The sequence below is a fragment of the Artemia sp. Qi Xiang Cuo genome, chromosome 6 (genome assembly GCF_049724085.1).
Source record: "Artemia sp. Qi Xiang Cuo chromosome 6, ASM4972408v1, whole genome shotgun sequence".
Taxonomy (NCBI): domain Eukaryota; kingdom Metazoa; phylum Arthropoda; class Branchiopoda; order Anostraca; family Artemiidae; genus Artemia; species Artemia sp. Qi Xiang Cuo.
The window spans coordinates 80,565,000-80,592,652 of record NC_142799.1 but is presented as its reverse complement, the minus strand read 5'-3'; the positions used below and the strand labels follow the sequence as shown (position 1 = coordinate 80,592,652).

The 27,653-nt window shown below is 38.0% G+C and overlaps 2 protein-coding genes across 2 annotated transcripts in view; one reads left to right on the top strand and one right to left on the bottom strand.

The window, feature by feature from the left end:
• LOC148951648 (uncharacterized) overlaps positions 1-8,279 on the bottom strand; it is an 87,986-nt gene extending 79,707 nt beyond the window's left edge. Inside the window, exon 1 of the mRNA XM_089090408.1 lies at positions 8,161-8,279. Within this exon, the coding sequence (XP_088946534.1) occupies positions 8,161-8,227 (67 nt within the window). The 5' untranslated portion in view covers positions 8,228-8,279. The remainder of the gene's footprint in view (positions 1-8,160) is intronic.
• Positions 8,280-12,630: 4,351 nt separating this feature from the next.
• LOC148951647 (protein DVR-1-like) overlaps positions 12,631-27,653 on the top strand; it is a 29,570-nt gene continuing 14,547 nt past the window's right edge. Inside the window, exon 1 of the mRNA XM_089090406.1 lies at positions 12,631-12,749. Within this exon, the coding sequence (XP_088946532.1) occupies positions 12,699-12,749 (51 nt within the window). The 5' untranslated portion in view covers positions 12,631-12,698. The remainder of the gene's footprint in view (positions 12,750-27,653) is intronic.

Sequence of the window (27,653 nt, the reverse complement as noted above, 5' to 3'; positions counted from 1 at the left end):
TAAATAAAAAAAAGAAATCATTGAAAAAGAAAATAGGAATGCTTTTTATAATAGGATTTTTAATATAACTAGATAGATTAAGTCAATTGTAGTTTCATGATTGAAGTCGGTTGGGAGTAAGGCATTTAGGGGGTATCTGCACTGGGCATGGTCTAATGATTTTAAATTTCTAATTGTAATACTTAATCAAAATTCTAATAATTCTCTAGATTCTCCTATTTGTAATTGAAACACCTAATAAACACAGATAACGTCCTATTCCTTAAATTTTTTAATTATGTGCCAATATATCAAAAATTTTGTGGTAACGAACTGTAATAATGGAGGTACAAGGTTCAATAGTAACCGAAATTCTAGAAAAGGAATTTGATGTCAAGCAATATAACATCGGCTTATTAAGTTGATTCCAGATATATAAGAGTCATTAAGCCTAGTTATACCCATAAAAGGGTAAAAAACTGTGAAAGTTTGCCTGATTTTTGAAAGAGGGAGGAAACACCCAGTAAAATTGAAAGAATTTTAATTAAAATCAAACCATTAGATTCGGCATATCAGAGAACCCTACTGTAGAGGTTTCAAGCCCCTATCTGCAAAAGTGTTGATTTTTTTATTATTTGCCAGAAGAAAAATCACAGATGCTCATAACTTTTTTTTTCATTTCTTAAAGCTATAAAAGTGAAAACATTTTGAATTTTCCACGACAAAACTTTCTATAAGAAAACTCATGTGCCCCCAGGTCATAACTTACAACCCTTTCCCAGAGGGCTCTAAGGAGGTTGTCATCCTTAATGACCTAATTCCCAGAATTTTCAACTACGTTGAACAAAATGGATATCTCAAAATTTTGATTGAATGTTTTTGGGGAAATGGTAGGGGTGAGAGTGGAGTAGTTGTCCTTCAATCACTTTCGACTATTAAAAAGGGCACTATCCATTTAAATTTCCAATCGAATGAGCCCTTTTTGAAGTTTCTACAACATCGCTTTCTATAAAAACCTTATATGCCCCCAGGGCATAACTGACAACCCTTGCTCTTGCAAAGTTTCTGTATAATGAATAGGTAGAATATTCTGTAAATAAAATGGGATTTGAGGAAGACTGATCAAAAAGCAAGGATTTCTAGTCAACATTGATTGCGTCGGTATTCTCTTACAGGTGTGACGCCGGAGACTAGCGGTAATTGTAATAGCAGTGGTAGCATACAAATATTAAACCTTATCATAACAGCCATATACACCCCCAGGATATAACTTACAACCCTTTCCCTGACGGGGGGGGGGTTGTCATCCTCCAAGACCTAGTTTCCAGAACTTTAAACTACGTTAAACAAAATGACCATCTCAAAATTTTGATTTAATGTGTTTGGGAAAATGGTGAGTGTGAGAGGGGGGTTAGTTGCCCTTCAATCGTTTTCGACTACTAAAAAGGGTACGGGCCCTTTCAATTTCCAATCCAACGAGCCCTTTTTGAAGTTTCTACAACAACGCTTTTTATAAAAACCTTATATGCCCCAGGGAATAACTTACAACTCTAACCCTGAGGGTTTGGGGGGGGGATGTCATCCTCAAAGACCTAATTTCCAAAATTTTTAACTACGTTGAAAAAAATGCCTATCTCAAAATGTTGGCTGGATGTGTTTGGGGAAATGGTGGATATGAGAGGGGGGTTAGTTGCCATCCAATCACTTTTAACTTTGAAAAAGGCACTAGCCCTTTCAGTTTCCATTTGAGTGAGCCCTTTTTGAAGTTTTTACGACAACGCTATCCATAAAAATCTTATATGGCCCCAGGGCATAACTTACAACCCTTCCCCTGAGGGTTGTGGGGGGATTGTCATCCTCAAAGACATAATTTCGAGAACTAACAACTAAGTTTAACAAAATGGATATCTAAAATTTTTTATTAGATGTGTTTGGGGAGACGTTGGGCGTGAGAGGGGGTTTATTTGCCGTCCAATCACTTTTGACTATTAAAAAGGGCACTAGGCCTTTGAATTTCCAATCGAATGAGCCCCTTTTCAAGCTTCCACGACAAAGCATTCAATCAAAACCTTATATTTCTCCAGGGTATAACTTACAACCCTTGCCCTGAGGGCTGTGGGGGGCGTGTCATCCTCAAAGATATAATTTCCGGACATTCAACTAATTTGAACAAAGTGGCTATCTCAAAATTTTGGTTGGATGTGTTAGGATAAATGGGGGGCATGGAACGGGTGTTTTTAAAAAGGGCACTAGCAAATTAAATTTCTAATGGAATGAGCCCTTTTTGAAGTTTCTACGACAACATATTCTATAAGAACCGTAAATGCCCTAAGGACATAACTTAAAACCCATCCCCCGAAAGCTGTGGGGGGGTTGTCATCCTCAAAGACCTAATTTCCAGATCTTTCAACTACTTTGAACAAAAGAGCTATTTATAAAATTGTGATTGGAATGGCTTGGGGAAAAGGTGGGCGTGAGAGGGATGTTAGTTGCCCTCCAATTACTTTTGAGTGTTAAAAAGGGCACTAGGCCTTTGATCTTCTAATCGCATGAGCCCTTTTTGAAGTTTCAACGACAAAGCTTTCTACAAAAACCTTATATGCCCCCAGGGCGTAGCTTAGGGGGAGACCACCTCAGGTTAGCCACAGCCCAGGTTCGTCATTTGCATTTAACTAGGGAGCCATGAATGGAGAAATTCCCATAGTTTAGTGTTTAAGTTGCCATCTAGTAGCGAAATTTTGGATTTATCCAACTTTAAGTTGAACCCCGTTTTCCAGGTTTTGTATGGTAAGTTGATTTTTAGGGCTTGAAAAGTAAATTTTTGTGTTAAAGAAAAATGAAAAAGTAGGTCTCTAATGTAAAGGTAAGAAAAAACTCTTTATGTCGATAGAAACGTCTGAGACTTAATAAACTATTAATGAGAGACATTTACCGCCATCTATGACAGCAACTGGAAAGTGCTGATTTTTTCCAAAGAGGGAAAAAGCCCACGTTCGCCACCAAAAACCAGCCCTGATTCGCCACTCTAGGACTAGCGAATCTGGGCCTGGCGAACCTGAATAGCAAAGTTTTTGCAACATATTTCATTGATATTTGGTTCATATTTCGTCAGATACACTCGATGAAGAAATGACAATCTCACATACTTTAGCCGGGAAAATTCTATACGGTTGTATCAAACCTTGCTTGGCCCAGAAAAATTTTCTTGGTGAGGACTCTAAAGATAAACTTAAATTGAAAATAAAACAGCTGGTCAGATCTCCTTTTAATCAAAGTTATTGTAAAAAACTGAACAAGAAAACGGCTGCAAAAAAATATGGAATACCACGGACAACTCTGAGGAGATACGTCACCAAGGCTGATAAACAGGATGTGGATATTGAGCTTCTGGCTCTCTCATTTTTCTCACCACTGTATTCTACAAGGCAGATCTTTACAGAAGAACAAGAAAATGTCCTTCCTAAATACTTGCAAGTTTTGTGTCATATTTATTATGGTTTAACACCGCTTGAAGTTGGTCAGCTTGCTTGCAGGTATTCTCTTGCAAAACCACTTACCATCCCAAATTCATGGACAAGCAAATCAGTGACAATCAAAATGCTGCAGGTGAAGATAGGTACCACGGCTTTATGGCAAGACACCCACATATTGCTATAAGAGCACATGAAGCAACCAGTCTCGGCCAAGCAACTGCTTTCAATCGTATGACAGTTGGGAGATGTTTTGAAAATCTTTGTGGTGTGTACTAGCACCACAAATTTACAGCACAAAATATTTGAAATGTAGACAAAACTGGACTATCAACAGTCCACAAGCCAGGGAAAATTGTTGCAGCAAAAGGACAGAAACAGGTAGGCAAGGTAACATCAGCAGGAAGAGGGTAGAATATTACTATGTGTGTTTATGCAGAATATTACTATGTGTGCAGTTATGAATAATTTTATCAATCATGCAAGACTGAGTAAGGCTAGTCCTGTGCTTCTAGTACTTGACAATCACATTAGTCGTTACAGTAGTGAATTGCTTGACTTAGCCAAAGAAAATTGATTTGTCATGCTCACCGTTCCGCCTCATACAACGCATAAGCTGCAAAAAGAGGGTTCGCCCCCTAGTCAATATTTCGCTCTTTACGCTAAAGTTGAATTTAGTTTGAATCACAAATTCCGGAATCACAAAGGCCGTTTAATTAGAATACATAGCTCTTTTGAAAGTACGAAAAAAACTTTAGCGTAAAGAGCGAGGTATTGACTAGGGGGCGAACCCACTTGTATACGTAATTATTTCTGTTCGTTTTAAGTTTTAATGTTGCTCCTTACTTTCAGTTGAAAAAACTTGTTTTTTTATTTAATTTCTGATCGTTTTTTAAATAATGCTGGGATGTACGGCGCCCCTTCATAGAAATGTCCCTTCCCCCAAGGAAAAATCCTCCATGGAAATATCCTCCCATGTATCCCCCCCCCCTCTCACCTCCCTTTTCACCACCAGAAAAAATCCCTCCTGAAAACGTCTGCATACTTCCCAATAACCAATACTACATGTAAACAATGGGCAAAGTTCCTAACTTGCAGCCCTTTTCCCGGGAACTCTGGGGGACTAAGTCATCCTCAAAGACATATTTATTAGATTGCCGACTATGCTGAACAAAATGGCTATCTCAAATTTTTTATTGGGTGACTTTGGGAAAAAATGAGCATGGGAGGGGGCCAAGTTACCCTCCAATTCTTTGGTCACTTAAAAAGGGCACTAGAACCTTTAATTTCTGTTTCAATGAGCCCTCTCACGATATTCTAGGACTACTGGATCGATACGATCACCCCTGGAAAAAAAACAAAAAAACAACAACAAATAAATAGGCGTCCGTGATCTTTCTTCTGGCAAAAAATAAAAATTCCACATTTTTGCAGATAGGAGTTTGAAACATCTATAGTAGGGTTTTCTGTTACGCTGAATCTGATGGTTTGATTTTCCTTCATCACTTTTATGGGGTCTTTCCTCCTTTCTTCGAAAATAAGGTGAAGGGTTTCTGGCTCATAACTTTTGATGAGTTAGACTAATTTGAATGAAACTTATATAATTGAAATCAACATAAAAATCTGATTCTTTTGATGTATCTACTGATATAAAAACTCCGTTTTTTTAGAGTTTCGGTTACTATTTAGCCGGGTTGCTTCTAATTTACAGTTCGTTGCCACGAACTGTTTGATACTACCAAGGTAAGAGAATCTGCCCCCCTGAAAAATCTTTTCGTTAGCCAACGTCACCTTTTCATCTTCACTGAATAAAAAAGAACTCGGAAAATTTTGAGTTTTTTCATTGCTTAGCTAGGAAGCAGGTGAGGACACCGCTAAATACATCTTTTAATATTCTTTCCAAGCATAATAATAGTTCACAAATTTTAATTTAAGCCCTTAAAATGACACCTTGATTCTTATTATTTCACAGTGGAAAATGGTTACTGAAAATCCTGAAAACAACTTTAACTCAATCATAATTACTAACTTATCTAATTCCAAAAAGTGTTCTACTTCATTAACAGCGCCCCCCCCCTTTTATGGATACATATACAGTGAACTATAAATATGGATTTCAGGATACAGCGACTCCTTCCCACCAATCGGTTAGCGTTTTCCGTAGAATAATAAAGAATAAAAGAGTCACAGTATTGAAAAATATGGTTTGAAAATACAGAACGGAATGTATATTTATCCATCTGGAGTATGGTGGGAGTGGGTGGAGGGTTGAAGTAAAAAATTTTGGGGATGTAATTATTTAAACATACGTAATTATTTTTGCGTTTTTAAAACAGTTTTCAGAATATTTAGTAATCATTTTCTAATAATGAACAAGGTGTCACATATAAGGAGCCATTTAAGGGCTCAAAACGAAAATGACAAAGGATTTGGTATATTCGGAACACAGTTTATATAATTAACAGTAAGTTTACCGCAGATGATTTTTGGCTCTTCATTTTCGGTGCGAACAAAAAGCTTCTCCCACTTATTTGTGCACTTATGGATTAGTGTGTTTGCGTCAATCAATGAGAAATGGTTAGAAAGTGCATTATTCGTAATTGTCAAAGCAGAAAAAAACTTGGTAAGCCGGCCAAGTGGTTTGCAACTGTCCCATCTCACAGATATGATTTAATTTATATACAAATTATGAAAATCTATTATTTATATACAGTGGACCCATCTGTTTGGCATATGTAGTATTTCAAAAAAAAAACGGGGGCGGGGGGTTGATGAAATGTGTGAAAATAAGGACTTTTTTTTCTTCTAATAACTGGTGGAATAGGTGTGATTGTTTCAGGGGCGGATCCAGGATTTTTTAGGGGGGCGCAAAATAGGTTGATCCGATAAACTTACGTTAGGAGCAAGTTTAATTAATGCAAACTTGCGTTAATTAGGTAAATTACACTACTTTAGTGGGGTACCCCTCGCCCCCCCCCCTCTGGATCCGCAACTGGATGGTTTATCATTTTTTTTCACGTTGTAATATTTATTTTCTCAGATGGTAGTTCCTGTGATACTTGAAAAGTCTAGTTACCTGTTTTGGTGGAGAGCCGAGATAAGACTAGTTTCGTTTTCAATCAATGTTTTTGTATGAAATGGGTAGACCTTGCCTGAACTTTAAACAATAAACAGCTCTGTTTGAAAATCTTTGCACTTTGTGAATCTAGATAGCGATAAGGGTTCCTGATTGAGACCAATTTTAGGACTTGGGTTCTAACGACTTTGAAACCTACTTGTAATTCCTATAAACATCTGAACTAATTTTATATATATATATATATATATATATATATATATATATATATATATATATATATATATATATATATATATATATATATATATATATATATATATATATATATATATATATATATATATTATATCGGCGCGTACAAACAGCTCATATCATTTGATCTGCCATCAGCGGTTCAATTACCCTGGAACACGTATTTTGGCAGAAACTGTCTCAAAATGCCTTTGAAACCAACTTGAGACTTCGAAACCTATTTTTAATTCCTAAAAACATCTAATAATAACATTGCACTACTAATTACCGATTTTCATGTATGTATTGGAATAAATTAATTTAAAATTAGTTTCTTCAAAATTAGTGTTCCAACGTTGAAGCCAAGTTTCGCGTTCAAGAGAAATCTGACTTGTTTACCCGTGAAAAGATCTAATGTCGCTTATGTTTATACGTTCTCTGGAGAACTTGCACCTCGGTCCGGGTTTTTATAATGGGTGAGATAGGGAAAGATCATCCTGCTAATTATGTAAACTGTGATTCGGAAAGAGCATAAAATGGCGCATCCAGCGGTGTATTAATCTTCGACCTAACTAAGCAATTAGATAAACTCCAAATTGACAAGGAATTTTCTTAATGCAACGAGGCACGAATTTATTAATATATTGTCTAATTGATAAGAAAAAGGAAACTAGACTAGGGGAGTAAACTTAATTATAATAGTTTCACCAGTTCAATGGAAGGTACTTACGTATTATAGCGACCACACCATTGTTCTTGATCTGTTGTAAAACCGGTTTCTCTGTGTGCACTCGGAGATAATTACCTTAGCTTGAGTTAGATAAACTATTATGCATGTATATTTTAATTAAATATTTAATATACAGAGTTGCTTCGGCTAGGTATTTAATAAAATGCGTTCTGGCCGGCCTGCGTTCCATAATTCTCTGTTGTAGTTTCCATAACTTAGTTATTAAAGTATTATGGTCTCATTATATTTTGGTATATTTCATTATGATTAACCTAACTTCACTCCTTGATTGTCGCCGTTGTAATACGTAAGTGCCCTTTCGAAAAACGCTTCGTTTAATGCAAGGCCGTACCCAGAGGGGGGGGGGGTTTGTTGGAGGGTTTGAACCCCTCCCAAAATGTTTTTTGACTCGTAAAAACGTAACAAAAATGGATATAAATAAATTTTGTATGCATTTTTTGATGTTTTTTTGTGTAACTCCCCCCCTCCCCACCTGAAAAAAAATCTTTGACTAAAACTCCCTCCGAAAAAAATCCTGGGTACGGCCTTGGATTCATGTTATAATAAGTGTTGCTCATGGTGTAATTTTGTTCACAACCAGTTACATTTGAATATTGGCAAATGTAACTTTTAACTGTGATTTTACCTAGTTAAAATAAAATTGCACTTACTGTGCCGACCAGACGAGATATCCAAGAACAGAAAAGTTATAGCTAATTTAAAAAACATACAGATCATCTTATTGGTTTAGAAGCTGAGGTAAAACTAACTACTAGCTTCTAGATCTTGTTCTAATAAACAGTTAGTGAATGGGCGTAGACGTCAAGTTACTACAACTTCATTCATAAAAATCATACCCATGATCGTTCTTGAGATACGGGAGATAATTGGCGAGTTGGCTTTTCGTAAATGTCGTACGCTGTGGGGAGTTTTAGGTAGGAAGAAGATGCCCGAGCTGGTATATGAGACTTTGGCTCCATACATCGATAGAACATAGAACTTTTCAAAGGTTAAAAGGACATAGATATTGAGAATCTATAATTATTATTTTTGTTATTTTGAGTTGAGTTAGAAATTCGAGGCTTAGACCACAAAGGTCTATGACTTCCACAATCGAGAATAAAATAAAACAGCACCAATAACCCCAGGGCTATTGGTACCCCCTTTAACGTGGAATTTTGAGATAGAGTTAGCTTAGATAATTTTTCTTTTTCCTTTATTCAAGAGCCTTACTTGGTAGTCTTAAGGTTTTCACCATTGGTTTCCTCCATTCCAAGAAAACCCACTGATCTGCTTCAGACCGCCTTGAGCAAGTAGCAATCGTTGCCTGGCGTTGATTCGCTCGTTGCTCGTTGACTCGTTGACGACCTATTTTTCGCTGGTCCTAGATGGATGGCCAGAAAAAGTAATAATGCCCCAGGTGCTGATAATGTGGTAAATGAGTTTCTTAAATATGGTAGCGTTGAGGTTAGAAATAAGTTACTGAATCTTATGAGAGGAAAGTACCTGGCGATTTTAGGAAAACCCTAATTAGGTTCTAGGCATTTACCCCCCCCCCCCTGCGATTAACTCCTTGAAAATACTCCCCCGCGGAAAATACCCTCCACGGAAAACCCCCCTCGGAAAATACCCCCTTGTAAGATAGCCCCCCTCCCGGTAAATACCACCCGGAAAATACCCCACCGTGGAAAATAAGGCTTTCAAAATTTAAGGATTTTATTTGAGTTTTACTTTTTTATTTTCCGTAGGGAGAAGGAATTTTGGAACTTGTGCATTGTGCAAAACTCCCTCAAGTTTACGCTGTGTAAGATTCGGGAGCACACCGGTTTTTTCGTTAGTTTCTTCGTTACTTTATAAATAAATTTGGGCTATAGATTTGTACATGAACTCAAATAAAATTTTCAATTTTGGAAAGCCTTATTTTCCTCGGGGGGGGGGGGCCTTTTCTGGGAGGATATTTACCGAGGGGGTTATTTTCCGCGGGGGTTATTGTCTACAGGCGGGCATTTTTCGGGGGTATTTTCCGTGGGGGGGGGTATTTTCCGGGGAGGGGGTTATTTTCCGCGGGGTTATTTTCCGGAGGGCGGTATTTTCCTCGGGAGATATTTCGGGGTGGGGGCGTTAAACCCCGGGGGGTAAACGCCGGACACCCCCTAATTAAACCCCTGTATAATAAAGGTGATATGAATGAGTGTAGTAATTATAGAGGTATTAGCCTTGTCCCAGTGGGTAGTAAATTGCTTAGTATGATGATACCTCTTGTATTGGAAGATGTTGTAGACAAAATTCAAAGACACAAATAGGGAAGTTTTAAAGATAGAGGATAGAGGAGGTGTCGACCAAATTTTCACTCTTATGTTAACAATTAAGAAGTGCCTAAGTCATCAAACGCCTTTAGTACTCAGTTTTATAGATAATTGTGAAGTGTTCAATTTAGCTAATAGAAGAGCTTTAGCGAAGGTCTTAAGGACACCCTAGACGGTAATCATTTTCATCAAAAGTTTCCAGCAATCAATTGATTAAAGCATGATTGCCGGTCTAGGAATCTGTTTGAAGCTTGAGTCAAGCGTTATTGGTGATTGATAGAAAGTTTGAATGACTCAATCAGTTCCTAAACGGTCAATCATGCTTTAATGAATCGATTGACGGAAGCTTTTGATCAAAATGATTGACCGTCTAGGGTGTCCTTTATCCTTTTATGGCACACCAGGCAAATATATTAAAGTGATTAGGGCTATGCACGAGAATAGCACGTGTGCGGTTAAGGGAGGAAATGAGGTTAGTAGCTGGTTTCGTATTAAATCAGGAGTTATGCAGGGCTGTATTCTATCCCCATTTATACAGATCATTTTGATGGACTCTGTTCTAAGGAGCACAGGAAAAATTATGGAGAGAAGACGGAATGAAAAGGGAAAGAAAAATGTTCCTGGACTTAGATTATGCTGATGATTTAAGCATCCTAGATGAAAGTGTGAGCAAAATAAATGAATTTTTAGAGGTCTTGTGAGTTCAGAGTGCTAGAATAGGTTTAAAAATTAACGTTAAGAAGACTAAGTCGCTAAGACTAGGAATAAGTGATAATGGAAAGGTGACGTTGGGTAACGAAACGATCGATCAAGCGGACAGCTTTACTTACCTTGGTAGTATTATTAGTAAAGACGGTGGGAGCAGTGAAGACGTTAAAAGCAGAATAGCCAAGGCTCGGGGAGCTTTTTCACAGTTGAAAAAAGTTTGGAAGAATAGGAAAATAAGTCTGTGAATCAAGATTAGAACATTGGATGCTACAGTAATTACAGTGGTCAAATACGGTTCGGAAGCATGGGTGCTCCGATAAACAAAGAAAGATTTGCTAGATGTGTTGCAGTGAAACTGCCTACGAATTGTTTTGTGTACCCGGCTGACTGACCGTATTTAAAACAGTAGGCTGTACGGAGTTTAATTCCGCTTTCTATGGCAATAACGAGAGAAAGGTTGAGACAGTTAGGGCAAGTTCTGCGGATGAAGGAAGACATATTGCTGAAGACTGTCCTTTTCGGCCAACTGTCTAGGGCTAAACAGAAAGCACATCGTCCACGGTTAGGGTAGGAAAGGACATTTGGGATGTCGTAAAGAAAGATTTAAGGAAAATGGGAACTTCCTTTGAGGATGTAAAGAGGGAGGTTTTTAACAGGTTAGAATAGAGGAGGAGCATGCGCAGCTGTGTTGGCCTAAGGCTGCTTGGTGCTGCGGTGAGTTGTTAGTAGATGTAGTAGTGGTAGTAGTAGTAGTGTTCAACGAAATGTGCAAGGATAAAATTTGTGGATAAAAGCTTCAGAAGATAAAAGCTGAAAACAAGAGTAATTGCATAGATAACATTGGATCAATCTATTTTCTCCAGTTTTTTGCCTTCTTCTGAAATCTGTTTTTTTTTGTCACTTTTTGCAATAACAAAAGGCTAATATTGGTACAGGTATTGAGAGCTAAAAATTTTCTTATTTAGATTAGCTTTGATAAATAAGCATCTTGTTGGAGAAGCTGGTCTACACAGTAGCAAAATCCTCTTCCCGCGCGGTTGAAAAAAAATCAATTTTTGTCGGGCACTGAAGTAATTTCTTTTGAACAATAGCAATAGCAATTTACATTGATATGATTGTTACATTTTTGATAAAGATATGTGGAATTACTCTATTCCACAGATAGATATGAGGAATAGACAATACTGTGTGAACATAAATGCAATTTACATCTTATTTCAAGCTAAAATTAGAGTAGATTTTTAAAGTTAACTATTTTCTTATTTAGTTTAGCTTTAATAACTAAAAAAGCTACTTGAGAAGCTCCATCGTTTGTTCATTTAGTAGTAACTTATGGCCTACACAGTAGCAGTAGCAGTATTCGCTTGTCACGGTAATTTGAATACCGAATATAAACAACTTTGGTTGCTTTTCCAAGTAATTTACTCAGTTGAAAAAAATCATTTGAACTTTAGACGGTAAACTAAGTAATTTCTTCTAAACAATAGAAACAGCAATTAAAATTTTTTTTTTTTTTAAACAAAAGCGCAATATGTGGAAAATACAAGAGTGCCTGGATATAAGTACAACTAAAATAACTCTAAGATGTGTCGTAATGTAAGAATGTTGCCCATCCAACGCTTTCTGCTCTTTTTTCTTGTTTAGAATTTCCTACAAAAAAGAGCCAATCAGGTATTCTGTTTTTTTCAATTTAGGTAAAATTTAATTAATTGATAGTTTTTATAATTTATTTAATTGATACAATTAATCTTAATTTAATTCACTTAAAATTTGACATAACAACGAGGGGTAAGACATATTTGTATGGCTTCCCTTTCTGACATACACTTAAAGACTAAAGTGATTGGCTTGAAAATATGTCACAAAAATAAACCAATGAAGTTACAGTATATATTTTGCTACAAATTTACACTATAGCAATTTCCATTTTGTAATACTGAATGAATATGGGTCATTGAAATCCTTTAATTTGGTTTTCAGGAAAACGATACCAGGAAAAAACGACATGTAAAATTGGGTGGTCGAGACCCTCGTTACCCGGTATGAAAATATTTCATTCTAGCAGACCTTGTTGACTAATTGAATTGACAGTAGAATATAATTCTACAACCCAGTTTGATTGGATATAAATTTGTGTACATTTATCTTCAGCATCAACTATGGATTAGTTTTACATTCTGAATGAACTTCTTCTCATGGCGGGATACTTCCTGTTAGTAATAAAACTAAAGAAGCTTCATACCCTGGTGAGCGGCTGTCTTGTCCAAGCAGGGAGTGTTACTTTATTACAGGAATATCTTTATCAATGAAAGCTGATTTTACAATGAGTAGGTGTGCTTACATGTGTTTAAGTTTCAATTATTAATCAATGGCGTGCTGTGGCAGCTAAACACAGGGGATGACCACTACTCTAAACCTACCTTTAAATGTTATGAGCTTGGACACATCGTACCAGAGGGATTTACCATGACTTCTTGTCGGGGTAAGATCTGTAGAATTTCCCCTTGACAAGTAAAATTGATGGTTTTCTCATTCTCTTACTTTTTTTTCAAATTCCTGAGTTTTAAGCTCCCTCCTTCTCCTCTTTGTGGCTGTCACAATATACAAATTTCACGAAATTTTGCCCTTCTTGACTGTAGCAATCCAACTACAGTTTGACAACAGTATCAATCATATTAATAAAAAACTACATTAATCACTTGAATTCTCATTTTTATCTATTTATTTTTGTGCTTAAAAAAACTACGGCAGCAACTACACAAAATTTACCATTAAATGGTATGCCCTTGGAGACACCCCAGTAAAGGGCAGAGGTGAGATTTTCTTGCCACAATAACGCTTGCAAAATTGCCCCTTGAACCTACGGCGGTAGCTGCACAGAATTTACCATTAAATGGTATGTGTTTGGAGACACCCTAGTAAAGGGCAGAGGTGAGATTTTCTTGCCACAATAACGCTTGCAGAATTGCCCCTTGAACCTACGGCGGTAGCTACACAGAATTTACCATTAAATGGTATGCGTTTGGAGACACCCCAGTAAAGGGCAGGGGTGAGATTTTTTTGCCACAATAGCTCTTGCAATATTGCCCCTTGAACGTACGGCGGTAGCTACACTGAATTTACCATTAAATGGTATGCGTTTGGAGACACCCCAGTAAAGGGCAGGGGTAAGATTTTCTTGCCGCAATAACGCTTGCAGAATTGCCCCTTGACAAGTCGTATTGCTGGAATATTCTTATTTTTGCTGTTGATTTACATTTCTGAGCTTTCTCCACTTTCCCCTTCTTGGCTACAACGATACAAAAATTTCACCCTTGTTGGCTTGAAGTTGACTTCTAAGACGTAAGAATTTTTTTTTTTAAGAAGAAAAGGTGAAAATAGTCGTGCTACAGAGAAACAGAGAGATTTTTAAAAGAAATGTTTGATGGCTTACAGTTTTCAAGAAAAAAAAATATAAGAATCAACCAGGTTTATCAAAGTGGGGTTCGCTACACGAGATAATATGATTGTTCTTACGAAAATGCGTCCTAAGCGTAAAATCTCGAAACGACATCTACCTTTCCTTTTTACAATGGAATTGAAGGAAAGTAATCTCTTTCTTCCTCTTCTTAATAAATAATAATAATCAATATATTACATTCAAGACACTAAGTCTTCCACAGAATATTTTTTGCCATTGCCTGGTCTCATTCTGACAGCCCCTCGGCTATAAGACGGCTAAAGTATTCATAAAAAGGTCTGTAGCTGGATCTTATGACTTCATTCTTCTTAATTGGAACTTTTATCATTTGCATCAATTTTCACGAACACATAAAATCAGTTGGCTGTTGGTGATATCACTCACCTAAAATAGCAGCAGTTATTAGTTATATTTATAAAGCTAAAGACAGCCACGGATTATGAATAGATGCCTTGGTCAATACTTACCACCTGCCTGATGTCTCGTTTTTTCTTCTCATGATACCGCCATGTCGTCGTCAAGACTCATTTTTGTAAATATTATCTAAATGAGTCAACTGTCTCTTGGGACTGCTTTTGTCAGTGCTTAATATTTTTTCAACGATGAAGTCCCAGGTCCGTCAAAGTGAAGATCACGTAGCAGAGAAACAGATGTCAGTTCACAGAAATTAGTGGGGGGGGGGGCTCTCGGTTTTTATTTCACTCAAAATACAAAAAGAAGCTAACCAAAAACAGATATTTGCAAAATCAATGGCGGAGGGAGGACTGCCCCTCCTGCCCATTTAAAATCAGCAATAAAGAGGCTTTGGAATAATAAAACTGCATAATTTAACAGATGGTGAAAAACACCCCCCCCCCCTAAAAAAAAAGAGGGAGCCATCTCCATGAAAATTACACAATTAAATAAAGCATATCAGTAAACCCTTTCAAACTCAGCGTATCAGTAGAGGTTTCAAGTCCTTATCTGCAAAATACAAAAATTTAATATTTTCCCCTAGAAGGATGGTCATGAATGCGTGTTTATTTAGCTGTTGTTTTTTTTATTTTATTATTCCTGTTTTTGGTACTTGTATGTTATACCCCCTACCTAATATTCTTGTAATATGTTTCTCTGACGCTCAATCCTAATGACATATATCAAAGTAAGATGAAAATATAATACTTTAGAAACAAACTTGAGTTATATATTTGCACATTAGGGTGGGGGGGGTGGGGGGCTTAAGTACAGCGGGTCTGCATGCCTAATGTGTTAGGCGCAATTATTCTGCATATGATGTAGTAAGAATTGCTTTCTAACTTCACACTGTCCAAATACTTTACGACCACCACCACCACCCCCTCCCCTAATGTGCAAATATATAGCCCAAATTATATATTTTCCATCTATTCTGTCACTTCTCTTTGTCTAGTCTCATGCTAAGCTGAAAGAAACTAGCGAAAAAAAAAACAGTTCTATGGTACGTCAAGGAATGAACACCTTGAGCGGTAGGGGGTTTATCAAACAGTAACCGTGTTTTTTTTTATAGGGAACCGCATTGAACTATTTGTCATAGAAAATTGGAAGAGGGCATTTCTGAACAAAAACCGAAACTGCTAGTGCTCTTTTTAAGTGGCAAAATAGATTGAATGACACAGGCTATAGGGGGAAAGTTCTACTATTTTGTGTCTCTAGAAAAAAAGTCTGACCCGAAAAGGACCAAATTCTATCGAATGAAAATGCTAAGATAACAATAAATTGAAACCTATTAAAAATCTATCTAAATCCCCCTGTTTCAGAAACCATAGTACAGAAGAGTGGCATATTCGTTCTTAATATCATTGGCAATTAGCTTCAGGGGCAGATCTGGAGAGTGTTTTAGGGGCACATACCCCATAGAAGGTTGGATGCTGCGCTAATTACAGTGATGGAGGGGAGAAAAATACCAATGGGCTCAAGATTCATTTGTATTTATAAATTCATTTGAAGGTTCAATAGTTTATTTATAGTAGTTTAACAGCTCATAAATTTTCTTAATTTCATTGACAGATCCGTCAGATATATATTGGGCCAGGGGAAAATTTACTTTTTAAAATTCCTTCACTCTGAGGAATGTTTTGGGCTAAGCCTGCAATATGGAATGGACGCTGTGAGGTGATGTCTTTCCTCTTAAGGTAGAAACATTTAAGTGTAATATAAAATATTACATTCATATTTCCTATTCCTACCTACTTTTAAAGAAGAGGGGATGGAAGGTGTTGCCTAAAAACAAGTTTTGTCTATAGCACCCCCCTTCAAAGACATGAAATTAACTATCTTCAAATCAGTTTTTGACATTTCAGACGCCTCCCCCCCCCCCTCTAAGAAAAGAAATTTTCAATGAGAGCTTTTTTTCAGGGATGATTGGCATTTTCGAAGAATTGTGTTCATGCATGAATAAAGGGGTTCGACGGGGGATTTGGGCCTCCCTCAAATTCACGAGAACCCTGGTTCAAACAGTTCATGGTACAGAACTGTAAATGAAGAGCAATCCTTGTACAAAAGAGATGAAACTTTAAGAAACCAAATCTTGATTACAATATATGTATTAATAGAATATAGTTTTAATAAAATAATTTGTTAATTTTGGTTCATAAAAAGTTACTAGCATAAGGAAATATTCACAATATTCAAAAGGGGCTAAACTGCCAAAAGAAAGATCAAAGATGGGAGTTTATTTGTATTTTTGTCGTTTTTTCACCCCAGGGGTGATCATATCGAACCAGTGTCCTGTAATGTTGGGAGGGGAATTATTCTCCCTTTTTTCTCCAAAGTCGTTCGATCAAGTTTTGAGATAAGCATATTGTTGAGCATAGTTGAATGATCCAATAACTATGCCTTTGGAGATAACCTGGCTCCCCACAGCCTCTGGGGAATTGTCTTTAAGTTATGAAATTTGCCCATTGTTTAAGTGTAGTATTTAATGAGAAGCATGCATGCATTTTTCGGGTGAGGGGAGTGTGAATTTTCTGCTGGGGGATTTTCCATGGGGAGGGAAATTTCCGGGGGGTTAACTTTTCAGGGGAATTTTGCGCTGGGGGAATTTGCCAGAATTCTTATAAAAAATTATTTTTATTTGTCTTGCTTTCTCTTTGCCGACTCAGTCTTACATATGGAGTTGTTAGCGGTAATTATCCGGGGTAATTTGTCACCGGGATTGCATTATTTAACGGATCTTTCCGTCGAGGGAGAGCTAGATTCCCTTTTTTTATTTAAAAAAGCAATCATAAATTAAATAAAAAAAGCAATTTTTTTTCAACTGAAAGTAAGGAGGAATCTTAAAACAAAACGAACATACATTATTACACATATGAGGGGGTTGTCCCCTCCTCAATGTCTCGCTCTTTGCGCTAAAGTTTGATTTTTTGTCCCAGTTCTTCAAGAACGACTCGTGAAAAGAAAGGGCTGGTTAAATAGAACATTAAGAAGCTGTTTTAAAAGTGCTAAGAAAGTAATAAGTAGCAAGAGATCATGCCACACCAAAGTCAATATTTCTGTCATTTTGTCTCACGAAACAGTAATTTTGGTGCGATGCTTGTCAAAATGATATCAAGCAAGAATTCTAAGTGGGTCTGAAGGAGTAAAGAGAAGGAGGCTGAACGATCAGACATTTCTGCCAATTTGTCTCTCGAAACAGTAATTTTGGTGCGATGCTTGTCAAAATGATATCAAGCAAGAATTCTAAGTGGGTCTGAAGGAGTAAAGAGAAGGAGGCTGAACGATCAGAAATTTCTGCCAATTTGTCTCACGAAACAGTAATTTTGCTGCGATGCTTGTCAAAATGATATCAAGCAAGAATTCTAAGTGGGTCTGAAGGAGTAAAGAGAAGGAGGCTGAACGATCAGACATTTCTGCCAATTTGTCTTACGAAACAGTAATTTTGCTGCGATGCTTGTCAAAATGATATCAAGCAAGAATTCTAAGTGGGTCTGAAGGAGTAAAGAGAAGGAGGCTGAACGATCAGACATTTCTGCCAATTTGTCGCACGAAACAGTAATTTTGCTGCGATGCTTGTCAAAATGATATCAAGCAAGAATTCTAAGTGGGTCTGAAGGAGTAAAGAGAAGGAGGCCGAACGATCAGAAAGGCTCCACACATTCAGAATAATTTTTTTGTAAGCTTTAACTTTGCTCTTTACTTTCATTTTAACTTATTTTTTCATCATGGATGGAGCGGTAGCTGCAACCTAGTAAAGAGCGAACCACAGCCAATAGTAACCAAAAGTTAAAAACCACGTTTATAAAAAATCTACCAAGTGAAAAAAATAGTTATCTGACACTGATTCAGTAATGGTGACTGTTTTTTTGGTTTGTCTTAAAAGTAAAAGTTTATTACGAAAAGAAATTTATGGTGATTTCCAAAACAAGCCCCAAACCCCTTAAAAATTGTGTCAGATCAAAATGAAAAGTGTACCATTAGAATCAGCATGGTTGAAAACCATTACAGTCGCCCTCCTTGAACAATAAAGAAAATCGCTTTTTTCAAACGGTAGCACTGATCTGTCTCCCTTTTTTTATTCTTTTTTTTCTAGTGGAGCTAGGGGTGGCCCGAACATCATAGTCAGTTGTTTAGTAGCTCATTCGAAAGGGAATTAAATTTGCAAGTGCCCTTTTTAACGGACCAAACAGATTGTAGGTTGTCCAATCAAATGAGCCCCCTTTGAAGTTTATGCGACGACCCCTTCTATATGAAATTTCTCTGGAAAAAAAATAAATGGAGTGTGGGGGAGGGTAGATGCCCTCCAATCACTTTTGACTCTTAAAAAGTGAATTTTCTTATCTGACCTTTGAACTATTTTTAATGAAATGGCTATTATAAAAATTTTAACGGATGGGCTTGGGGGGAAAATGGTGTGTGGGGGGGATAGTTGCCCTCGGATATCTTTTGACTCTTAGAAATTGAACTAGAACTTTCAATTTCCATTCAAATGAGCCCCCTCAGAAGTTTATACGAGCATCCCTTTCATAAGAACGATATACGCCCCCAGGACAACACTTACAACGCCTATCCCCTGGGCTCTGAGGGGCATTTTTGTTATCTAATTTTTGAACAATTTGAAAAACACTGGGTATCCCAAAATTTGTAGCAGACTGGTTTGGGGAAAAAAGAGCGGGGGGGGGGCTAGTTGAACTCTCTTGACTCTTAAAAAAGTGAACTGGAACTTTCAATTTCCAATCAAATGAGCCCTATATGAAGCTTATACAAGCATCCCTTTCATAAGAACCATACATGCCCTTAGGGCATAAGAATGCCTTCCCCTGCGCCCTGGGGGGTTCTATTGACACCGATTTTTTCTTATCCGACCTTTGAACTATTTTAACAAAATGTTTATCTCAAAATTTTCATCAGATGGGTTTTAAAAAAACCGCGTGGGGGAGGGGGGGGGGGGTAGCTGCCCTCGGATCTCTTTTGATTATTAAAAAGTGAGCTCCAACTTTCAATTTCCAATCAAATGAGCCCTCTCTGAAATTTATACGAGCACCCCGTTCATACGATCCATATATGCCCCAGGGTATAACTTACAACGCCTGCCCCCGGACCCTGGGGGGTTGTGACGACACCTGAGTTTTTGTTATCTGACTTTTGAGCAATTTTTAACTTAATGGCTATCTCGAAATTTTTATTGGATGCATTTGGGGAAAAAAGGGCGTAAGGGGGGGGCTAGTTGCCCTCCAATCTCTTTTGACTCTAAAAAACTGAACTAGAACTTTCAATTTCCAATCATATGAGCAATATGTGATTTTTTTTACGAGCATCCCTTCAATAAGAACCATATATTCCCCGAGGACATAACTTACAACGCCTGCCCTCGGGCCCGGGGGGGGCTGTGTTGACCCCGGAGTTTCCGTTATATGGTCTTTGAACTGTGTTAAAAGAAAATCTATCTCAAAGTTCTTATCGGATGGGTTTGAGGAAAAAAGGGCGTGGAGGGCGGGCTAGGTATACTCCAATCTTTTTTTACTCTTAAAAACTGAACTAGAACTTTATATTTCAAATCAAGTAATCACTTTTTGAAGTTAATACAAGCATCCCTTCCTAAAGACCCATATATGCCCCCAGGGTATAAATTACAACGCCTGTCCCCGGGCCCTGGTGGGTTGTGTTGACACCAACTTTGATTGGATGTGTTTGGGGAAATGGTGGGCGTGGAAGGGGTTTCAATTGCCTTAGAATCACTTTTGACTATTGAAAAGGGAATTAGCCATTTAAATTTCCAATCGAATGAGCCCTTTCTGAAGTTTCTACGACAACGTTGTCTATAAAAAATCTTACATGTCCCCAGGGCAAAACTTACAACCCTTTCCCTGAGGGCTCTGGGGCAGTGGTCATCTTCAAAGAACTAATTTCCAGAACTTAAAACTACGTTTAATAAAATGGCTATCTCAAAATTTTGATTGGATGTGTTTGGAGAAATGGTGGGCGTGAGAAGGGGTTTAGTTACCCCCCCAATAACTTTCGACTATTAAAAAAGGCTCTAGCCCTTCAAATTTCCAATCGAATGAGCCTTTTTTGAAGTTTCTACGACAACACCTTCTATAAAAAACCTTTTGTGCCCCCGGGGTATAACTTAAAACCCTTGCCCTGAGGGTTGTGGGGGAGTGTCCACCTCAAAAATATATTTCCTATCTGGAAGTCAACTACGCTGAATAAAATGGCTATCTCAAAATGTTCATTCGATGTCTTTGGGGGAATGATGGGCGTGGGGGGGCTAGTTGCCCTTCAATCACTTTCGACTATTAAAAAGGGCACTTGTCCTTTGAATTTCCAATCGAATGAGCGTTTTTTGAAGTTTTTACGACAACGCCTTCTATAAAAACCTTATATGCCCTCAGGGCATTACATAAAACCCTTGCCCTGAGGGTTGTAGGGGAGTATCCTCCTCAAAAAACACATTTTCTATCTGGAAATCAACTAGGCTGAACAAAATGGCTATATCAAAATTTTGATAGGATGTGTTTGGGGGAATGATGGGCATGGTGGGGGGGCTAGTTTCCCTCCAATAACTTTCGACTATTAAAAAGGGCACTAGCCCTTTGAATTTCACATCAAATGAGTCCTTTTTGAAGTTTCTCTGACAACGCCTTCTATAAAAACCGTATACGCCCCCAGGTCATAACTTAAAACCTTGCCGTGAGGGTTGTGGGGGAGTGTCCTCCTCAAAAACCTATTTTCTATCGGGAAACCAACTACACTGAACAAAATGGCTAACTCAAAATTTTGATTGGATGTGTTTGGGGGAATGATGGGGGGGGGGTTGTTGCCCTCCAATCACTTTCGACTATTAAAAAGGACACTAGAACTCTTGACTTCCAATCGAATGAGCCCCCTTTGAAGTTTCTACGACGACCCCTTCCATGTGAAAAAAATAATAATAATAATAATAATAAAACATTGGAGCCGTAAGGCCTTTACTATAGGCAACGCTATAGCATTAGCGTTGCCTCTGATTCCACCATCAGCAAGTTCCAAATGGCACTAAAAAACGGCATTTTGGGTGCCTTGTCACAAGTGGAAAAGCTGGGGTTACTGGGCTACCAGAGCTTTTTAAAGTGACGTTTAATGGCTCATTTGAAAGCTATCGCTCATATCTACGTGATTTTTATCAAATCTGCCATTCGTACGTTTGATATAGCACTAAAAACAGGGGCGTAAGTCCGTCAAAACCCTCGGGGGGGGTCAAAGGTGGACCAATTTTTCCCAGATCAAGTAAAAATAACAGTGAGAAATTAAAAAAAAGCCATATAGTACCATAAATGCAAAGAATTACTAAAGAAAACTGGCCCGTTTCTCTGAATTATACAGAATTAGTTTTGACAAGATTTTTGAAGAAACTAAATTTCAGCTGGGGGTGCAAACTGGGGTCTGGGGGAAAACTTGGATCCGGAGGGGGCAGTTTCCCCCTGCCTCATAACAAATTAAGCCCTGACAAAAAACAACACTTTCGGTGTCACTTCTTAAGTAGATAATAGAAATATTGCAAACATATAAATAAAATCTACAAACGAATTCATCGAAATGATTTTACATCGACCTTTTATGCAATCAATTTAAAAAAAACCTGTTTCCAAAAAATAAGTTTTTCAAAAAAAGTAAACAACTCCATTAAACCAAAAATGAACAAAAATAGAATCAAATAATCTACCAAGCATACACCTATCACAAATCATTAATATGAGTAGGGTTCTGAACCCCATGCTTTCTAAAAGCCAGAACGTAATTTGTACTTTACTGAAAAAAATCCAAATGAATTTAATTAATTTTCGGTCGGTTTTGATTACAAAAAACTTCAAGTTTTTAAAAATTCCTTATTTCAAAATCAAACTAAAAAAAAAATCAAATATTCATCAAAGTATCAAAACTGATGTCTAACTAACAATATCAAAGTGAAAAAGTGGGTTTGTGTCAACCTCGGAGTTTTTATTATCTGATGTTTGAATTATTCTTAAGAAAATTGCTATCTCAAAATTTTTATCGGATGGGTTTGGGGAAAGAGGGAGTAAAGGGACTACATTAAGCTTCGGTCTCCTTTGACTCTTTTAATATGTGATGGTTGAACTATTTTTAAGAAAATGGTCAACTGAAATTTTTATCGGATGGGTTTATCCATCCGATACACCCAAAGGCGTGGAGGGCGGGAGGGGCTAGTTGCCCTCCAATCTTTTTTCACTCTGAGAAAATGAACTACAACTTTTAATTTCCATTCAAATGAACCCTCTCTGAAGTTTATACGAGCATACCTTCTATAAGAACCATATATGCCCCCCAGAGCAATACTTGAAACGTCTGCCTCGGCCCGGGGGGGGGGGGGGTCGACAAAGGAGTTTTTCTTATCTGACTTTTGTACTATTTTTAACGAAATGGCCATACATAAAGGAGTTTTTGTTATATGATCTTTGAACTATGTTTAACAAAATGGCCACCTCAAGCTTTTTATCAGATGTATTTGGGGAATATGGGCTTGGGGGGACAGTTGCCCTCTGATCACTTTTGGCTCTTAAAAAGGGCACTAGAAATCTCGATTTCCAATTGAATGAGCCCCCTTTGAAGTTTATACGACGACTCCTTCTATATGAAGTTTCTCTGGGAAAAATAAATGGAGTGTGGGGGAGGCTAGCTGCCCTCCAATCACTTTTGACTCTTAAAAAGTGAATTACAACTTTCAATTTCCAATCAAATGAGCCTTCTAGGAAGTTTATACGAGCATCCCTTTCATAAATGCCCTTTCATACATGCTCTTAGGGCATAACTTAGAACGCCTTCCCCTGTGCCCTGGGGGGTTTTAATGACACCGGATTTTTTCTTATCCGACCTTTGTACTATTTTAAACAAGATGTCTATCTCAAAACTGTCATCAGATGGGTTTTGAAAAAAACCGCGTAGGGGGAGGGGGGGGATGGCTGCCCTCGGATCTCTTTTGATTATTTAAAGTGAGCTCCAACTTTGAATATCCAATCAAATGAGCCCTCTCTGAAGTTGATACGAGTATCCCGGTCATACGAACCATCTATGCCCCAGGGCATAACTTACAACGCCTGCCCTCGGGCCCTAGGGTCTTGTGACGACACCTGAGTTTTTGTTATCTGCCTTATGAAAAAATTTTAACTCATTGGCTATCTCAAAATTTTTATTGGATTCATTTGGGGAAAAAAGGGCGCAAGGGGGGGGGGGCTAGTTGCCCGCCAATCTCTTTTGACTCTAAAAAACTGAACTAGAACTTTCAATTTTCAATAATATGAGCAACATCTGAATTTTTTACGGGCATCCCTTCAATAAGAACCATATATTCCCCCAGGGCATAACTTACAACGCTTGCCCACGGGCCCTAGGGGGGTGTTTAGACCCCTGAGTTTTCGTTATATAGTCTTTGAATTATTTTAAAAGAAAATATATCTCAAAGTTCTTATCGGATGGGTTTGAGGAAAAAAGAGCGTGGTAAAGGCGTGGAGGAAAAAAGGGGGGCTAGGTATACTCCAATCTTTTTTACTCTTAAAAACTAAACTAGAACTTTATATTTCAAATCAAGTAATCCCTTTTTGAAGTTAATACAAGCATCCCTTCCTTAAGACCCATATATGCCCCCAGGGCATAACTTACAACGCCTGTCCCCGGGCCCGGGTGGGTTATGTCGACACCAACTTTGATTGGATGTGTTTGGGGAAATGGCGGGCGTGGAAGGGGTTTCAGTTGCCTTAGAATCACTTTCAACTATTGAAAAGGGAATTAGCCATTTAAATTTCAAATCGAATGAGCCCTTTCTGAAATTTCTACGACAACGTTGTCTATAAAAAAATCTTATATGTCCCCAGGGCAAAACTTACAACCCTTGCCCTGAGGGCTGTGGGGGAGTGGTCATCTTCAAAGACCTAGTTTCCAGAACTTAAAACTACGTTTAATAAAATGGCTATCTATAAATTTTGATTGGATGTGTTTGGGGAAAAGATGGGCGTTAGAAGGGGGTTAGTTGCCCTCCAATCACTTTCGACTATTAAAACAGGCGCTATCCCTTCGAATTTCCAATCGAATGAGCCTTTTTTGAAGTTTCTACGACAACGCCTTCTATAAAAAACCTTTTATGCCCCCGGGACATAGCTTAAAACCCTTGCCCTGAGGGTTTTGGGGGAGAGTCCACCTCAAAAACATATTTCCTATCTGGAAATCAACTACGCTGAATAAAATGGCTATCTCAAAATTTTGATTCGATGTCTTTGGAGGAATGATGGGCGTGGGGGGAGCTAGTTACCCTTCAATCACTTTCGACTATTAAAAAGGGCACTAGCCCTTTGAATTTCCGATGGAATGAGCCTTTATTGAAGTTTTTACGACAATACCTTCTATAAAAACCTTATGTGCCCTCAGGGCATTACTTAAAACTCTTGCCCTGAGGGTTGTAGGGGAGTATCCTTCTCAAAAAACATATTTTCTATCTGGAAATCAACTACGCTGAACAAAATGGCCATCTCAAAATTTTGATTGGATGTGTTTGGGGGACTGATGGGCATGGGGGGATGCTAGTTTCCCTTCAATCACTTTCAAATATTAAAAAGGGCACTAGCCCTTTGAATTTCCAATAAAATGAGCCTTTTTTGAAGTTTCTATGACAACACTTTCTATAAAAACCTCATATGCCCCGAGGGCATAACTTAAAACTCTTGCCGTGAGGGCTGTAGAGGAGTGTCCTCCTCAAAAACGGAATTTCTATCTTGAAATCAACTTCGCTGAACAAAATGGCTATCTCGAAATTTTGATTGGATGTGTTTGGGGGAATGATGGACGTGGGGGGGGGCTAGTTGCCTTGCAATCACTTTCGACTATTAAAAAGTGCACTAGACCTTTGAATTTCCAATCGAATGAGCCTGTTTTGAAGTTTCTAAGACAACGCCTTCTATAAAAACCTTTTATGCCCCAAGGGCACAACTTAAAACCCTTGCCCTGAGGGTTTTGGGGGAGTGTCCTCCTCAAAAACATCTTTTCTATCTGGACATCAATTACGCTGAACAAAATGGCTATCTAAAAATTTTTATTGGATGTATCTGGGGGAATGATGGGTGTGGTGGGTGGCTAGTTGCCCTCCAATCACTTTCGACTATTAAAAAGGACACTAGCCCTTTGAATTTCCCATCAAATGAGTCCTTTTTGAAGTTTCTACTACACCGACTTCTATAAAAACCGTATATGCCCCCAGGGCATAACTTAAAACCCTTTCCCTGTGAGTTGTGGGGGAGTGTCCTCCTCAAAAACCTATTTTCTATCGGGAAATCAACTACGCTGAACAAAATGGCTATCTCAAAATTTTGATTCGATGTCTTTGGAGGAATGATGGGCGTGGGGGGAGCTAGTTACCCTTCAATCACTTTCAACTATTAAAAAGGGCACTAGCCCTTCGAATTTCCGATGGAATGAGCCTTTATTGAAGTTTTTACGACAATACCTTCTATAAAAACCTTATGTGCCCTCAGGGCATTACTTAAAACTCTTGCCCTGAGGGTTGTTGGGGAGTCTCCTTCTCAAAAAACATATTTTCTATCTGGAAATCAACTCCGCTGAACAACATGGCCATCTCAAAATTTTGATGGGATGTGTTTGGGGGACTGATGGGCATGGGGGGATGCTAGTTTCCCTTCAATCACTTTCGACTATTAAAAAGAGCACTAGCCCTTTGAATTTCCAATCGAATGAGCAGGTTTTGAAGTTTCTACAAAAACGCTTTCTATTAGAACCTTATGTGCCCCAAGGGCATAACTAAAAACCCTTTCCCTCAAGGCTGTGGTGGAGTGTCCTCCTCAAAAACGGAATTTCTATCTTGAAATCAACTACGCTGAACAAAATGGTTATCTCAAAATCTTGATTGGATGTGTTTGGGGGAATGATGGGCGTGGGGGGGCTAGTTGCCCTCCAATCACTTTCGACTATTAAAAAGGGCAGTAGACCTTTGAATTTCCAATCAAATGAGCCTTTTTTGACGTTTCTACGACAACGTCTTCTATAAAAACCTTATATGCCCCCAGGGCAAAACTTAAAACCCTTGCCCTGAGGGTTGTAGGGGATTGTCCTCCTCAAAAATATCTTTTCTATCTGGAAATCAACTACGCTGAACAAAATGGCTATCTAAAAATTTTTATTGGATGTATCTGGGGGAATGATGGGTGTGGTGGGTGGCTAGTTGCCCTCCAATCACTTTCGACTATTAAAAAGGGCACTAGCCCTTTGAATTTCCCATCAAATGAGTCCTTTTTGAAGTTTCTACTACACCGACTTCTATAAAAACCGTATATGCCCCCAGGGCATAACTTAAAACCCTTTCCCTGAGAGTTGTGGGGGAGTTTCCTCCTCAAAAACCTATTTTTTATCGGGAAATCAACTACGCTGAACACAATGACTATCTCAAAATTTTGATTGGATGTGTTTGGGGGAATGATGGGCTTGGGGGGTTGTTGCCCTCCAATCACTTTCGACTATTAAAAAGGGCACTAGAACTCTTGATTTCCAATCGAATGAGCCCCCTTTGAAGTTTCTACGACGATCCCTTCCGTGTGAAGTGCCTCTGGGAATAAAATAATAATAATAATAATAATTTTAAATAATAAAACATTGGAGCCGTATGGCCTTTACAATAGGCAACGCTATAGCATTAGCGTTGCCTCTGGTTCCACCATCAGCAAGTTCCAAATGGCACTATGGTGCGATTTTCATTAAGATTCTATGACTATTAGTGGGAATTTTCCCCTTTTTCAGAAATAAGGCAAATTTTCTCAGGCTTGTGACTTTTGATGGGTAGGACTAAACTTGATGAACCTTATATATCTAAAATCAGCATAAAAATCCAATTCTTTTGATGCATCTATTGATACATCAAAACTTTTTTTTTTTTTTTAATTTAACTTTTTTTTTTTTTTAGAACTTTTTTTTTTATTTAATTTCTGAACTTTTTTGAATTAATGCAGCTTTGATTTTGCCTCACCGTACATGAATAATTAAAACAAAATTTGCATATTAATTTGACTTATTTTTGGCTAAATGGGTTTCTCGAAATTTTGTTCTGACGCAACTTACGAATTAACTTACGTAACGAACTTCTATAGTCGTATATTTTTATTACGTATATTAAGGAGTTCTCCCCCTACTCAATACCACGCGTTTTACGCTATAGTTCAAATTTTTGTTCCAATTCCTTAAT